This window comes from Ctenocephalides felis, unplaced genomic scaffold (genome assembly GCF_003426905.1).
Source record: "Ctenocephalides felis isolate EL2017-DRISC unplaced genomic scaffold, ASM342690v1 CF-g0.4_SCAFFOLD_01170, whole genome shotgun sequence".
Taxonomy (NCBI): Eukaryota; Metazoa; Arthropoda; class Insecta; order Siphonaptera; family Pulicidae; genus Ctenocephalides; species Ctenocephalides felis.
Genome location: NW_020537324.1, coordinates 80,940,543 through 80,956,445, shown reverse-complemented (window position 1 = coordinate 80,956,445; position 15,903 = coordinate 80,940,543). Strand labels below are relative to the sequence as shown.

Genomic DNA, 15,903 nt, shown 5'->3' with positions numbered 1-15,903 from the left:
GAAAGATGAAGATTTTTTTTGTTTGTTTTATATTTGAAAAGGAAAAATTTGATTTTATTACACAACAGTAATGAATTTATTTCAATTACAAAAATGAAGTGTTTCTTAGTTGAACTTCTCTAAGTAAATGAAAGTGAATCCGCAAATTATCCGTTTCATTGAAGTGCTCTTTGGTAAACCACATTTTTTGTTTTTTGGTCTGACATTAACACAAACAAAGCGGATGGTTTTCCAACTCGTGAACAGGCAACGTATAACTGCCCATGTGAAAAACAATGATTTTCTAAATAATCTATTTGAAATTTATTGCACAAACACTAAGCGATTGGCCTAGCGACTTGTTATTGCGAACGCACGGCGAACTGGAAATTGCAATCGTTTGAAATCAAACGGAACACCAGTCGGAATCATTGGTATGTCACCAAATCGCCAGCAATTTTTGATTCAATGGTGAAATTCAGTGCGTGCACATCATTATTCTTTGCGGCAAGAATTGCTCGTTGACTTAATTGCAAGCATAATTATGATAATTCTCACTAATGTCATTACTCGAATTTTTAATTACGGTGCGTGAAGTACCAGCAATTTGCATTAAGGCACGATGCCATGCACCACTAATTTTCTTAGCTATGAACCGAATATTAATATAAAATTGTTAAAATCGGTTCGTGCGTTCTGGAGTTATATTGTCAGGAAGGAACCCTCGACTTATTTTTATATATATATATATATATATATATATATATATGTAGATAATATAAGTAATACCTGTATCAATTACGATTTAAATTTTTTCTACTAAAAACTTTCCTCCACCGCATATTTACCATATTTCTTTTCTCCTTCAACAAGTTGTTACGCGATCGGAGACTTTTCTTTTTTTATGAGAAAGAAAGAAATAGAAAGCTCAGGAAAAAAGCAGAAATGTGGGAAAACTTTTGTCATTTCGTAATGAGAGTTTTTAAGAAATTGCCATAGACGCACCTGCGATAAGACAAACGATTTTGTAGAATACATAATATGTATATTGATAGGAGAGAAAAATTGCAGTAAAACTACTGGTATATATTTATATACTAGCTGACCCGGCAAACGTTGTTTTGCTAAGTAAGGTATATTCTAAACAATTTCTAGAGAATCAAAAATATTAATACTTTAAGTGTATAAGGATGATGTGTTGTTTAAATGCTATTATATACAATGAGGTATTATAAAAACAATAAACCCCTTTAGTTTGTCTATATTTTGTCAATACAATCAAACTGAAAGTTTTATACACTTTCCATAGAAAATATGGTATAATATAATCCAAGTCTTTTTTGGTCTTTCGACTTATTGATTACGTTTCAAGTTTTTCAGATTATTTTTGAGTTCTGGATTTTGTGTATAATTGTAAATAATACTACTGAACTGGAAAAGTTTCAAGTAACATTCGATGAATTAAAGTAAATTTAATAAAAGGTATATATGTAGAGCAGGGCGAGGCACAAAAGGTCCAATTTGACTATGAGCAAATATAAACTATATTGTGAAAACCATAACAATTATATCACAACAAATAACACATATCAAACAAACAATTATCTGACTACGTTCAGTAAACTGCCTTCTACTTCATGTAGATTGTAGAAATTTGCTTTTTTGATGTCTTTCAAAAATTTGTTATCTAGACCTTTTTACCCTATAGGCGGGGTAACTTGAAACGACCAGGTGGCAAACAGGTTTAATGCCTTATTTTAATTTTAAAGATATTTTACAAAATCATTACATTTTTAACTAATGCTAAAAAACTAACAACGGAAGATAATAATTTTAATATGGATTTTCAAAGAATACCATTTATCTCCCGATAGCAAGTCATAAGAATCAAAGTTATGCTGGTTATACATTTTTCCCCTCTACTTTCAAATATTGTACTGATTTTTGACTGGTTTTTGGCACATCAGTGGTGGACCTTTTTAACTCCGGACCTTTATATATTACTATCTATTCATCAATAAATTCTGGGAAATTATAAATGAAATAGTGTGATTCGACAAAATGTCCCTTTGATCGATACCAAATTTAAGTTGAAATAAAAAAATCACTGGCTTGTATGAGTAACTAAAAAGTCTTCTATCACACAAAAGGATATAATTAGGCCAAAATCAGTGTAACATTTAATTTATATATAATTCTACCGTTCCCTCGTCTTCAAAATTAACCATTCCTTCCGCGTCTCCAATTAATTACCGAAACTCCTGGATTTAATTAAGATACATCTTACCCCAACCCCTGTTCCTTTTTCCCTACTTAAATCTTTCCCTTTCCCTTTTGGAAATAAACAAACAAACGAATTTGCTGATTTCGTAAAGAAGAGGAAGACAAATTGTCGTTGCGAATTTTATTTGCATATCTTATGTCGAAAACAAGAAGGAAAGGGGAGCATGAGGAGCAGAAGTGGGATGGAGGGTAATTAACGACTTCAAAATCAAAAGGAGAAATTCCAGAAAGGAACAGGCGTATAAATAAAAAGCTTAAAACATTTATTACTCATTCATATTTTCATATAAAACTAGCTGTGCCAATCAAGCATTGATTTTTTTATGCACATAAATAAAAATCTGAACAAAAATGCAATTCTGTTACATAAAGTTATTAAGACGGATAATAGAACTCGTGTGTTTTGCGATTGATTGTTGAGCTGCATTAGATGCATCATCGAGTAAAATATCCCATTCAGCATCCCAATATGTGATATAGACTTATAATCTTATCAGAATTAAAAACAAACATCACAGCATAGCTATCGATTTTATATATAAATGTTCAAGAAATATATTCATTTGCTACTTTTCTTATAAATTTCTATTTTACACTGTGGGTGGTGGGAAATACACCCAATAATTCATTTTTGATTATAAAGGTTTTTTTCGAAATAAATGCTATATTACTTACCCAATGTCAAATACTAGCAGCATGGTTAAAATAATTATTAACTTCATTTATTTCTTGTAAAATTCTTTTTTAACTAAATACGCATTTTTATTTATTGTTGGCTTATTTTTATACGCCAGTGTAAAAGTTCCATTGTTTTTTTTTTACCCCACCTACATACAAGCATTTATAGACTTTATATAAAAAATATATTCATGACCAGTTATCGATCAGCATAAAAATTAACTAGTGGTGTATGGTATCGTGCCTTAAGGCAAATTGCTGGAACTTCCCGTACCGTAATGAAATATTCGAGAAATTTTAAACGTTTTCAAATATATTATTACAAATACTCTGTAACTTTCATCATTTTTGCTATCTTGTTATATCTGAGCAAATCAAATGTAACTTATAAATCAATTTATCTCCAGAATATTAACGATTGTCATTCCATTTCGAATTCAATTTAAAAAAAAAATAGTTGCCTACACAAAATTGAAAAAGTATAGTCACAGTCTAACCGCATTTGCAAATGCAAAATTAGAAACATTTTTTTTCCAAAAGCAATTATTTTGTTAAGACAAGCAGAAAGTTCTTTGAATCATTTAAATTGGACGCTTAGTTCTCTCAAAAACTGCCATTTTTTTAACATTTAGCTCTGTATCTCCGAAACCGCTGGGCCTACCTTTGACTAATAACCACTAACCACATTTCCCCGTCATAACGTCAAACTAATAACCACTTTTCCCCGTCATTGCGAATTGAATGTTTTTTGGATCATACAAATCGGATGATCCGTTCTCTCAAAAATTCGATTTCTATTTTCTGCACTCTTTGCTCCGTATCTCCGAAATGACAGGACCCGCCTTTACCAAAAGCTAATCAGCACATCTCCTTATCAATAGGAATCGATCTGTGCGCCCGAAATCGTCGCCGCTAATTTGTCTCCACACAAACCCACATCCATCTTTTCTAAGTTATGGCAAAATGTTTAGAAACCTGAAGACATATAAAAATTTTCATTTTCGATTTTTTGCGATTACTATAACTTTTACCCTACGGGAAGTTAATTAGGTTGGCTGGGGATATCAAAGTGAAAAACAGCAACTTGCCAATAGGAAATTTGAAAAATACTTTTTGCATGTGACATATCATTAAAAAGGTCTCAAAGAGCACAATCCAAATCTACATTACATTTTTATTTATACTCATTCTATAACAAAATAATGCAACTAAACTTATAGAGCAAGAACAGCAACTTGCCTTAAGGCAAATCTCGAACAACATTTTGCAAGTGACATACCAATAAATAGAGCTCGAAGAGCTGAATACGAATCTGATATTCATTTGCTGGTTACTTGATCATAATAATAAATGGTAGTCTGCCCGAAGGCAGATCCATGGTACTTGATTATCTAAGAAAGTACCTATGTTGGCCATATTTCATAATGGTTGTTGAGATTTTACTATTTTGTACCATACTTTACCGAAATAACAAATATTCGAATAATCGAATCATACACCCGTACAGAAGAATTTTATATATAACATTTAAATTTTTATTGAGTTTCGTTTACAATTGCAATGAATTCATCTCCTCCACAGTCGTCGTAATATTTTGCATATACTTTCCGCCACTTGAAAAATGTAATAATGTTCTTGAATATCTTCCGGATTTACCTGCTTGTGTGTCTTTTTATTATATCTCTACTCTCTTGATGTACTCGACGTCTTTTGTTTGTGTTATGTGTCTCCTTTGAAAAGCCGGATAAGCTTATATTGCCGGCAATAATATGAAAATTCACGAGGAGGGATAAAATATATATATATATATATATATATATACACCTAAGTCTGTTATTACACGGAGATTGGTTCCAGAAGAATCCGTGTAAAAAAAAAACGTGTAAAAAAAGACATTGATCTTATACAAAAATGAGTGATTTGTTCCTGATCTCTAAAACCTATTAAAATTGGTGAAAAACAAGAATTTTTAAGAACAAGAATTAAATTAGTGCTATTCACATTTGCTTTGACCAGTAAAAATTGTTTGTACGCGCTAAAGGGGAATTCACTTAAATGTTTAAGCTAGTGTTCGCAAACTATCGATACTGTCGATGGTTTCAGACTTTTTTCTTTCATAAATACTTTTTTGTGATATGAACATACTTCGCAAAAATTAAATTTGACAAAAAAAATTTAGGTACATAAAATTTCAAATCGTGCTAAATGGAATAAATTCGTGTAAAAAAATTAAAAATATTCAATTTTCAAACCGTGTTATATCAAAACCGTGTACAAAAAGACCGTGTAAAAACAGACTTAGGTATATATATATATATGTATATATATATATATATATATATATATATATATGTATATATGTATTTCTTCTCCTTTATTTTAATTCAGTATTACCTAGGCGCCAATTGTTTCCACAATGTATTCTCTCCTCCAGTTTTAACTGCATCCCATTAAAAATGTACAAGAGCACTTTGCGCAACTTTTACTACTCTGAATATTATGTCCCGTGCCGAGATTTCTTTCAAAACACTGTCTGTTTAAAAACAATTAAAACGGTGAAAACGCCGATGAGATTATATGTTGACAGTTGAGAAAAATATTAGGTTGTCAAATATCTCCCTTCCGCCTTTTTGTATTATAAACCAAGAGCAAAAAAGCGGAAGGGAGATATTTGACAACCTATTATTTTGCAGAAAATTATAGAAAGTTTTAAATGAAAATATTAATACTAGCTTTACATGGGTAACTAGGTGTAAATATTTTATTAAATTAACTAGATGACCCGACAGACGTTGTCCTGTACCCATGTCTAGAATTTTTTAATATAATACCAATATTTACCATTTACATAAAAATATTAATTATTGTTTTTTAAATTACTCTTCACGCCAAAATATATATACATTTATAATAATAGATGAGCGATGTTAAATGTAGAACGGCTGTAAATAAAATGATGAGACTCAATTCCCACACTATATTGGAAATTGAAGTCTTTTAAACGATATAACATAACCATAACCATAAAATAACACTGGTACTTTATGTTGGATTAAATTAATTTAATTGTTTATTATTTATATATTCAAAATTGCATCTTAAACTTCTCCTAATCGATATCGTGAGGGCCGAATTGTATGTATTCATCTTTACTTTCCCATTTGTTGTTATAAAGTGAATTTTTTACGAATTTTAAAAATATTGTGGAAAGATTAGTAAAAGACGCAAAGAAATTATATATTGAAAATTTAATATCCAAATCTTGTGTTGGTGCCCCCTAAGGAGTGCGCTCGTATTTTTCGCATGCATCGCATTAAAGCCGGCCCTGATTAATACTTAATTTCATATTTTAAGTGAATTAATTTGTCATATCCTGTTCATATGTGTATCATTCAATCTGCCATACATATACTGTATCTTATATTATTTTAATTCCTGCCACATCTTAGCTGCTTTTCAGCAATAATAATGTATACATTTTATTTATCTTATTCATAATCATGAATTTATTGCACATATTCTAATATTGTCTAGGCTCATAAGTGAATTTAAATTTTTGGCAGAGGATAGTTTTCATTTGTTTTCAATGCAAACAATGACATGTCGTTTTTTGCAATTTTTTCTATTTATTTCTACAATATTGCACATACATCCCAGTACTTTATAATCACATACATCCTAGAAAATTTCCCTAACAAATTTCAGAAAGATTTATCAAAATCCGAATAATCGTTTAGGAGGAGCATACAGTGAGTGCTTGTAATTTAATATGAACTTTATATAATAGCAATAAAGCTCAAATTGATTCTACGTTTTAGTTAAAAAACGTTTGTATGTGAAAAAGAAAAGGTTTTTTCCCGGCAATTATTCGATTTTTTGTCACCGTAAGAACCATCCTTAGACATCAACTAACATTTTAACAAAAGAATTGACCAAATTGGTCCAAGCGTTGTTAAGATATGCGCTTACCAACACATTTTGCGATCCATTTTTATATATAAGATTTCATAAGGAGTTTTCCTCTATTTTCGATTCAATTATTATTTAAGTCTACTCGAACACTCCACTCTGCAAACAATTAGACAGACAGTCAGACAGACATACATACACACCATCTTAAGACTCCAATAGAACAAAAGGCACCACTTTTGCTAAAGGGGTAAGATATGGCGATGAGGGGGTGCAGATTTCATTTGCACACATCGGTGAAAGATATATATATATACATACATGTGAAATGTGAAATGTAATTCGGAATCAAGTCGGGATTAATCGTTGTGTTATGGATAATAACCAGGATAGGATTAATATATATATATATATATATATATATATATATTACTAAGTGACCCGACAGACGTTGTCCTGTACCCACGTCTACAATTCAAAAGATCCAATATTTTAATATCCTATCCTATACTTTTTAATATTCTATTTGATGTCCCGCCTTTGTGAATATTTTTTAGTCTTAGCATAAGCAGTATAAGAAATTCATAAAAAATAATACAGTATCTGCGATAAAAAAACAATATCACACTTGATTTTACCACACAACATAATTGCTTCAATAATTTAGTCTATAATTTTCATAATCTCGTACGATATATTAGTTGCTTCTTGGCAATTATAATTTCTAAAGTACATTTTTCTTACTAATAATTCAATAAACATTATTGTTTACGTTCAAATCTTAGGTGAATTAATTTATAAAATCTAGTTCATATATGCACTCTTCAATCTAAGATCAACTTGCTAAATATTTCATATTTATTTATTTATTTATTAATTTTACAAGCCGTCGGTATAATATTTAATATTATAATAAGGCTTAAGTCAATATTTTATAGGTTTAATATAATTTAATTAATTATTAGCTATTTTATTACTTAATTTATTTACTATAAACTTATTTATAGTTAGTTAATTATAATTATTTTTAAATATAACTAGTTTGTTTGTTGCAAGTGTTTTTAAAAATTTAATAAGTATTTTAATAAGTTACAATACTTTTACAATATTTTAGGTTATTTTATGATATTTTAACAAAATTAAGTGTCTAATTTTCTTGTTATTATTATTATTAATAATATTATCATTATCATTTTTATTATTATTGTTAAATATTTTTACATTTTTTTTTCCTTTACAAATTTTTAGGTATTTTGATGAAGGAAATATTTTGTTTCACAATTTTTAAGTATTTTTAAAATATAAGTTTTTGGTTAACTAATTATTATGTATTTTAACAATAACAGTCATATGAAAATAATAATTAGAAAAAAAAATATATATTGTTTCTCAATTTTTTTAGTGTTTCTTAAATTATAATATCCAATAATGCCAGAAAAATGAATTTTTAAAACATGAAACAATATTCTAAATCATTTTTTCAATAAGTAGAAATAATTATTGTATTGTTAAATAATTGTATAATTAATTATAATATAGTAAGTAAAGCAAAATGCGGCATGCATAAGTTTAAAAAAAATGTATATGCAATTTTGGACTTTTTGCGTTATTTATTAAACTGAATTATGTATATAATTTCATCTGCCAAACACATATATTGTCGACTGTATCTTATTTTAATTTTTGGAACATCTTAGCTGCTTTTAGGCAATAATAATGTAGACATTACATTTTTCTTGTATATTCTATTCTAATATTATCATAGGCTCATAATTTTAGCTAAGTTCAAATTTCAAGTGAATTGTAATTTCTAGCAGCTGACAGTTCAAAGGTTTTCAATGTCAAACAATAATAAATGGTTTTTTGTAATTTTTGCTATTTATTCCTATAATTTTACTACAACTAAAGTTTTATCGTTCATTAAATTTTAAACATTTCCTTTGACAAACTGTAGAAAGAATTATCAAAATACGAATAACCGTTTAGGTAAGAAGTATGAAGTCATACACCCGTACAGAAAAATTTTATATATATATATATATATATATACATATGATTTGAACCTAAGTGATAATGTTTGTTAAATAATTAGTAAAAAACCGTAATTTAGAAATGATTTTTGTCAAAAAGCAACTAAGATTTGGTACAAAATTATAAAGCTTATAAAAAAAATTATGCGCAAGATTATTGTATGTTGCATACTCAAGGGTTAGAAAAGCAAATAAAATATTTATTCATACATCTACAGGAATTATTCTGGTAATATATATATAAATTGGTCAAAATCCTATTATTATATTAAATTTATAGTTGCTTGCTTAATCATGTAATTTATCAACGTAACAAAAATTCTAAAATTAAAATAATATGTTCTAAAGAACAAAATTCAAGAGTTTAAATAAGGTTTATTAAGATAAAATGTGGTTTAACGTCAATAAAAATAGCACAATTTAACAAAATATTTCGCATTTCAAGAAAGTATGGTAGATATTGGTCAACAAAATATAAAAAAATATTTGATAATTCTATCAAATATTATATTATTTTGGTCAAAATAGCTATTTCTAGAAAAAATTGGCAAAAATGATTCAAATATAAAAATGACTCAAATAATTAAAGAAAGAATTTTATGTAGTTAGAGACCCTGAGGTACCGCTGTGGGCTGACTCAATACAATAACGGAAACTTATTCGAACAAACATACTTCATCTATTTCTCAAAATTGTTTTCCATAGTCAATTGCTTATATTGGAGCAATTACTATAATTTGTTTTTCTTGTTTTTTTTTTATTTATTTATTTTTCTTTATTTTTAATTCATTTTTATTTATTTATTCATTATTATTATTATTATTTTTATTTCTTTCTGTGATTTTTTTTTCTTTATTGTTATTATGTGTAATTTAGCCATATAACTCATAAGATCAGTAAATAACTCTGATTGTTATATAATATGAATAAATAAAAAAAACTAGTGGGGCGCATGGCATCGTGCCTTAAGGCAAATTGCTGGAACTTCCCGTACCAAAAAAATTTTTTTTTAAAAGTTCAACATTTTCGAAAAAAATTACTCTGAAAAAATTAGATTTTTGAGAAACTATAAACGTCTCCTAATCAATACGAATCGAATGTTTTTTGAATTATTCAAATCGCTTCATCTGTGTTTCCAAAATTGTCGACGAAAATTTGTATCCGCACACACACGCACACACACATACATCCATTTTTTTAAGGTATGCCAAAATGTTCAGAAGGTTTTGAAACGTAAAGATATATAAAAAAATTCATTTTAAATTTTTTTTCGATTACTATAACTTGCCCTACGGGAAGTTAAAAATCCTTTTTCCTTTCTCCTTCTGGACCCTATCTCAAAATCAGTATAATTTAATAATAACTCAATCTAATATAGCATTTATGATTTTATCTAAACTTTTCTCTATTTTTTCTCAAATTAATGATTCATTTTCGCGTAAGTGATATCACATTACTATCTACAGCCAGACACACGAACAGACGGACTGATATGCCGATATAACGAACACAATTTCCTTTTGTCAGTCCTACAGAATCCTGTTCCAAAGTTTTGTCGTACTCATCACCAACTTAATTAATTAAATTTCGCTAATGAATTCGAAGCGAAAACGAAAATAACATCTGTTTCATACGCGATATGTGATATGCGAATTTTATGGAGGAAAACCGGAGCAAGAATTGAATTTGATATATATATATATATATATATATATATATATATACATGTGATATCTTACGACAATAAACTTTGGGAATTAATTAATTTAAAGCAAATGTAATCACGGTACCTCCAAGGATGACAAATGATAGACTGATGCTTTCAGTAAGACATTAATTCCCTTTCTGAACATACACATCTACATACATCATAAGTACCTACTGGATTTCTTCGAACAGAGACGAATCTATCATGAAACATCTATTATAAATTTATATATCTATCGGAGACGAATATATCAAAAAAATATATCTTACGATATGTTAATATTATACTATATTATATTTACATTTATATATACTATATTATATTTACAAACATGGTTATATACTCTCGTACTATTATGTAAGCAAATACTATTACCATACTATTACTCATTGACGTACTATATTATATTTACAAACACTGTTATATACTCTCGTACTATTATGTACGCAAATTCTATTACTCATTGATGTAATATATAATATTTACAAACACTGTTATATACTCTCGTACTATATGTACGCAAATACTATTACTCATTTACGTACTATATTATATTTACAAACACTGTTATATACTCTCGTACTATTATGTACGCAAATTCTATTACTCATTGATGTAATATATAATATTTACAAACACTGTTATATACTCTCGTACTATATGTACGCAAATACTATTACTCATTTACGTACTATATTATATTTACAAACACTGTTATATACTCTCGTACTATATGTACGCAAATACTATTACTCATTTACGTACTATATTATATTTACAAACACTGTTATATACTCTCGTACTATTATGTACGCAAATTCTATTACTCATTGATGTAATATATAATATTTACAAACACTGTTATATACTCTCGTACTATATGTACGCAAATACTATTACTCATTTACGTACTATATTATATTTACAAACACTGTTATATACTCTCGTACTATTATGTACGCAAATACTATTACTCATTCGCGTACTATATTATATTTACAAACACTGTTATATACTCTCGTACTATTATGTACGCAAATACTATTACTCATTCGCGTACTATATTATATTTACAAACACTGTTATATACTCTCGTACTATTATGTACGCAAATACTATTACTCATTGACGTACTAAATTATATAGAAAATAGAAATCGAGTTTTTGAGAGAACGGAGAACGAGTTCGCAATGACGGGTAAAAGTGGTTTTTAGTTTTTGGCAAAGGTAGGCCCAGCGGTTTCGGAGATACAGAGCTAAATGTTAAAAAAATGGAAGTTTTTGAGAGAACTAAGCGTCCGATTTAAATGATTCAAAGAACTTTCTGCTTGTTTCAACAAAATAATTGCTTTCGGAAAAAAAATTTTGTTTCTAATTTTTTTTTCAAAAAATATTTTTGTAATTTTGGATTAAAAATTCAAAAAATTACCCAGACTAAGCACAGTCTAAGCGCCACTCTGGTACAAATGTTCACCCAAGTGCGTTTAGACTGTGACTATACAGGAGCTCTTTTTCAATTTTGTCTAAATTAGGCAACTATTTTTTTTTTTTTTTTGAAATTGAATTCGAAATGAAATGACGATTGTTAATGTTCTGGAGATAAATTGATTTATGGATTTAATGGAGATACATTTGATTTGCTCAGATATAAAGATAGCAAAAATGATGAAAGTTACAGTATTTGTAATAATATATTTGAAAACGTTTAAAATTGCTGGGATATTTCGTTACGGTACGGGAAGTTCTAGCAATTTGCCTTAAGGCACGATGCCATACACCACTAGTTATATGATTATGTTAGGTATAGTTTGATCTTAGTGTATAAATTCTGTAAAAGGTATATTATGTGGAACGAGTAGAAATTGTTTAGGATAAAGTTTATGTAGTTCGTTGCATTTGTATTCATATCCTGTATGCAAAACTAAACTGTGCCGGATATAAATGTCTAGCAAACAGTTTACACAATTTCATTGTACCTGTAAATATATATATATATATATATATATATATATATATATCATATACAGTTCTTCTGTATCTGTAATGATGTTCGGATTTTGATAAATCTTTTTCAAGTTTGTTAAAAAAAATTTTTAAGATGTATGTGATTATAAAAATATAATAATATTGTAGAAATATGGTCACCTTATAATTACAAAAAAACGGCTCGGTAGATTTTCACCTAAAACTTATCTGTGCCATTTGCAACTAATATCTTTCGAATAGTTTTTTATTTTTTTATAATCGATTCGATAGTATGAGCTTAAAAATGTGGGCAAAAAGTCTAACACTTTTTTTCAAATTAAAAAGAAACGATAATCCACTTCGAAATACATCGATTTGCTTTCAAATTTTTGAAATCGGTTCAGGTTTATAAAAATATAGTAATATTGTAGAAATGAATGGAAAAAATTGCAAGGACGGCCTGTCATTGTTTGACATTGAAAATATTTGAGACATTGTTTGGCATTGAAAATAAATGAAAACTGTCGTCTTCTAAAAATTTCAATTCACTTATGAGCCTAGACAATATTAGAATATGTATAACTTGACAGTTTCCCTGAACCAGTTCATTGTCTCTAACACTTATTTTGAATTCAATGGCTCTTTCTATTATCAAATTTTTGGGGCGCCAATGGGGTCCCCAGAAAGTCCATCTCTAGCAGAAATATCTTTACAACTTCTTGAAAATATAATTTTTTACAATAAACATATTTTTTATTACCGTTATGTAGATGACATTATCACTTGTATCCCTAGTGATGATGTAACTATGATAATTTATCAATATAATAACGCCAATAAAAAAATTAAAATTTACAGTAGAATTGGAGACAATGAACTCGATAAGTTTCTTAGACATAAAACTTATACGTACTGCGGATAATAAACTAATAACAAATTGGTACCAAAAACCAACTAACTCTGGACGTTACCTTAATTACTTTTCTTATCATCCACTCAAAATGAAAATAGGTACTATAATAAATCTAACTGACCACGCAATACTTCTATCGGACAAAACATTTTGGGACAACAACATCAAATTAATTACAAAAATCGTAACAGATAACTCATATCCCTTAAAACTTATAAACTTCGTAATTAGTAACATACGAACATATCTTTTGAATAAAATGGCGGACAATTTTATAACCCCAGTACATAACAATTGACCTGACTCACAAACTCATTCTGGTGTAATATGTCTGCCATACATTAAAGAATTGTATGTTCCTTAGAAAAAACTTTCTTATAAATCTGGACTCCGACTTGTAAACAATTTTAGTACAACGACTAGTACTATTTTTACCAAAACAAAAACCCCTTTTAATATCGAACGACTTAGAAATCTCGTCTATCTTAATTGTCTAGTTTGTAATTTAATTTACATAGGAGAAACAAGCCAGAACTTAATGAAACGTTTACAACAACATAAAAACAATTCAAAAAATCCAAGACAGTTTAAAACTATGATTGCGGAGGAGCATATTTATACTTTAAAACACAATATGGACTTTTAAACCTTTTATAACTTAACACGCTGTGCGACACAAACCTCTTTTATTTAGATAGCATTTCCAAATTTCTCACAAAACAATAAATACGACGCGTAAAGGATTCGCAATTCGTTCCGCACATGTGTAGAATCTTGGTAAAAATATTTTTTAATAAAGTCCTTTCTCCATTATATCTTCAACCAGTCTACGAACAACATATTATTCAATTGTGATTTTTTAAATTAGTATTTTGTGAAAATATTGTGTAATTCCAAGTTTAATGTGTATAACAAATAGTGTATTGCATTATCATATCCTGATACCATGGATTATTAAAATCTTTCAATTTAACGCTAAGATTAACTAATTTTCCACTGAATGAAGGCTAGGATTATAACCGAAACGTATAGATGTATAATAGATTTTTGAAAGAAATTCATGTTTTTTATTGATGTTATGCCCGATTATTAGACTTTGTTAATATATATATATATATATATACGTATATGCATGTATACAAATCTTATATCCTATTATATCTTATATCTTATCTCGTCTTGTCTTCTAGGTGTTCCCTAACAATGGGGGAGGAATTGCTGACATCGTCCCCGGCCGTTCCGCACGCCCCCCACCTGAGATCGGCCCCAAGTGGAGCCGACATCAGGGGCGGCGACTTGGTGAGCAGATTGCTGGCGGCCACGCCCCCTTATCTGTACTCCGCCCCCGCCGGGGCTCATTCTTATTTCTTCAGCGAGATGCTCAGGAGCCTCGTCAGGGCTCGAGAGACACAGAGGAGTAAGTGGAGAGGAATTTTAACAGTTTCATCACTATCACTTTATATTGTCATTTCATTGTCATATAATATAATTAGTGCAGTAAACAGATCGTTTTAGGTCTGAATTTTTTTACTGTGCTCCGAATTGAATGAAATTTTGGAATTAGGTTCATCTTAACCTTAAGTTCAAAAGTGAAAACAATTCGGATTCCGGGGGAATGACACCCCTTCTCAATTGTGTTATTACATTTTCCAAAATAACGTCGGAAATCGATAGAAGAACTAATATAAGAAAACTGCTTTAAATAAAATGTTGAGTCTCAATTCCCACACCAATATTGGAAATTGTAGTCTTTTAAACGGTATAACATAATTATAACCATAGCATAACACTGGTACTTCATGTTGGATGAAATTAATTTAATTTTTTATTATTTAAGATATCCAAAATTGCATCTTAAACTTCTCCTAATCGATATCGCGAGGGTCGAATTGTATGTATTCATCTTTACTTTCCCATTTGTTGTTATAAAGTGAAATTTTTACGAATTTTAAAAATATTGTGGAAAGATTAGTAAAAGTTGCAAAAAATATATATTGAAAAAAAAAACTATATTGAAAATTTAATATCCGGATCTTGTGTTGGCGCCCCCTTAGGCGCGCGCTCGTATTTTTCGCGTGCATTGCATTAAAGGTAGGACAAGCCGTAAATTAATACTTAATTTCATATTTTAAGTGAATTGGTTTGTCATATCCTATTCATATGTGTATCATTCATTCTGCCATACATATACTGTATTTTATATATATTAATTTTTGGCACATTTCAGCTGCTTTTTGGCAATAATAATGAGACATTCATTTTATTCATATTATAAATTATTATGCATATACTGTCATTATTTAGGTTCATAAATAAATTGAAATTTTTGGCAGATGATAGTTTTCATTTGTTTCAATGCAAACAATGACATGTCGTTTTTTGCACTTTTCCATTTATTTCTACAATATTGCACAATATATCCCAGTACTTTATAATCAC

General features: G+C 28.8%; 1 protein-coding gene across 1 annotated transcript in view; it reads left to right on the top strand.

Moving 5' to 3' along the window:
• The window catches only part of LOC113367755, a 58,250-nt gene that overhangs the window by 31,339 nt on the left and 11,008 nt on the right, over positions 1-15,903 (top strand). The window contains 1 exon segment of the mRNA XM_026609335.1: positions 14,655-14,881. Within this exon segment, the coding sequence (XP_026465120.1) occupies positions 14,655-14,881 (227 nt within the window).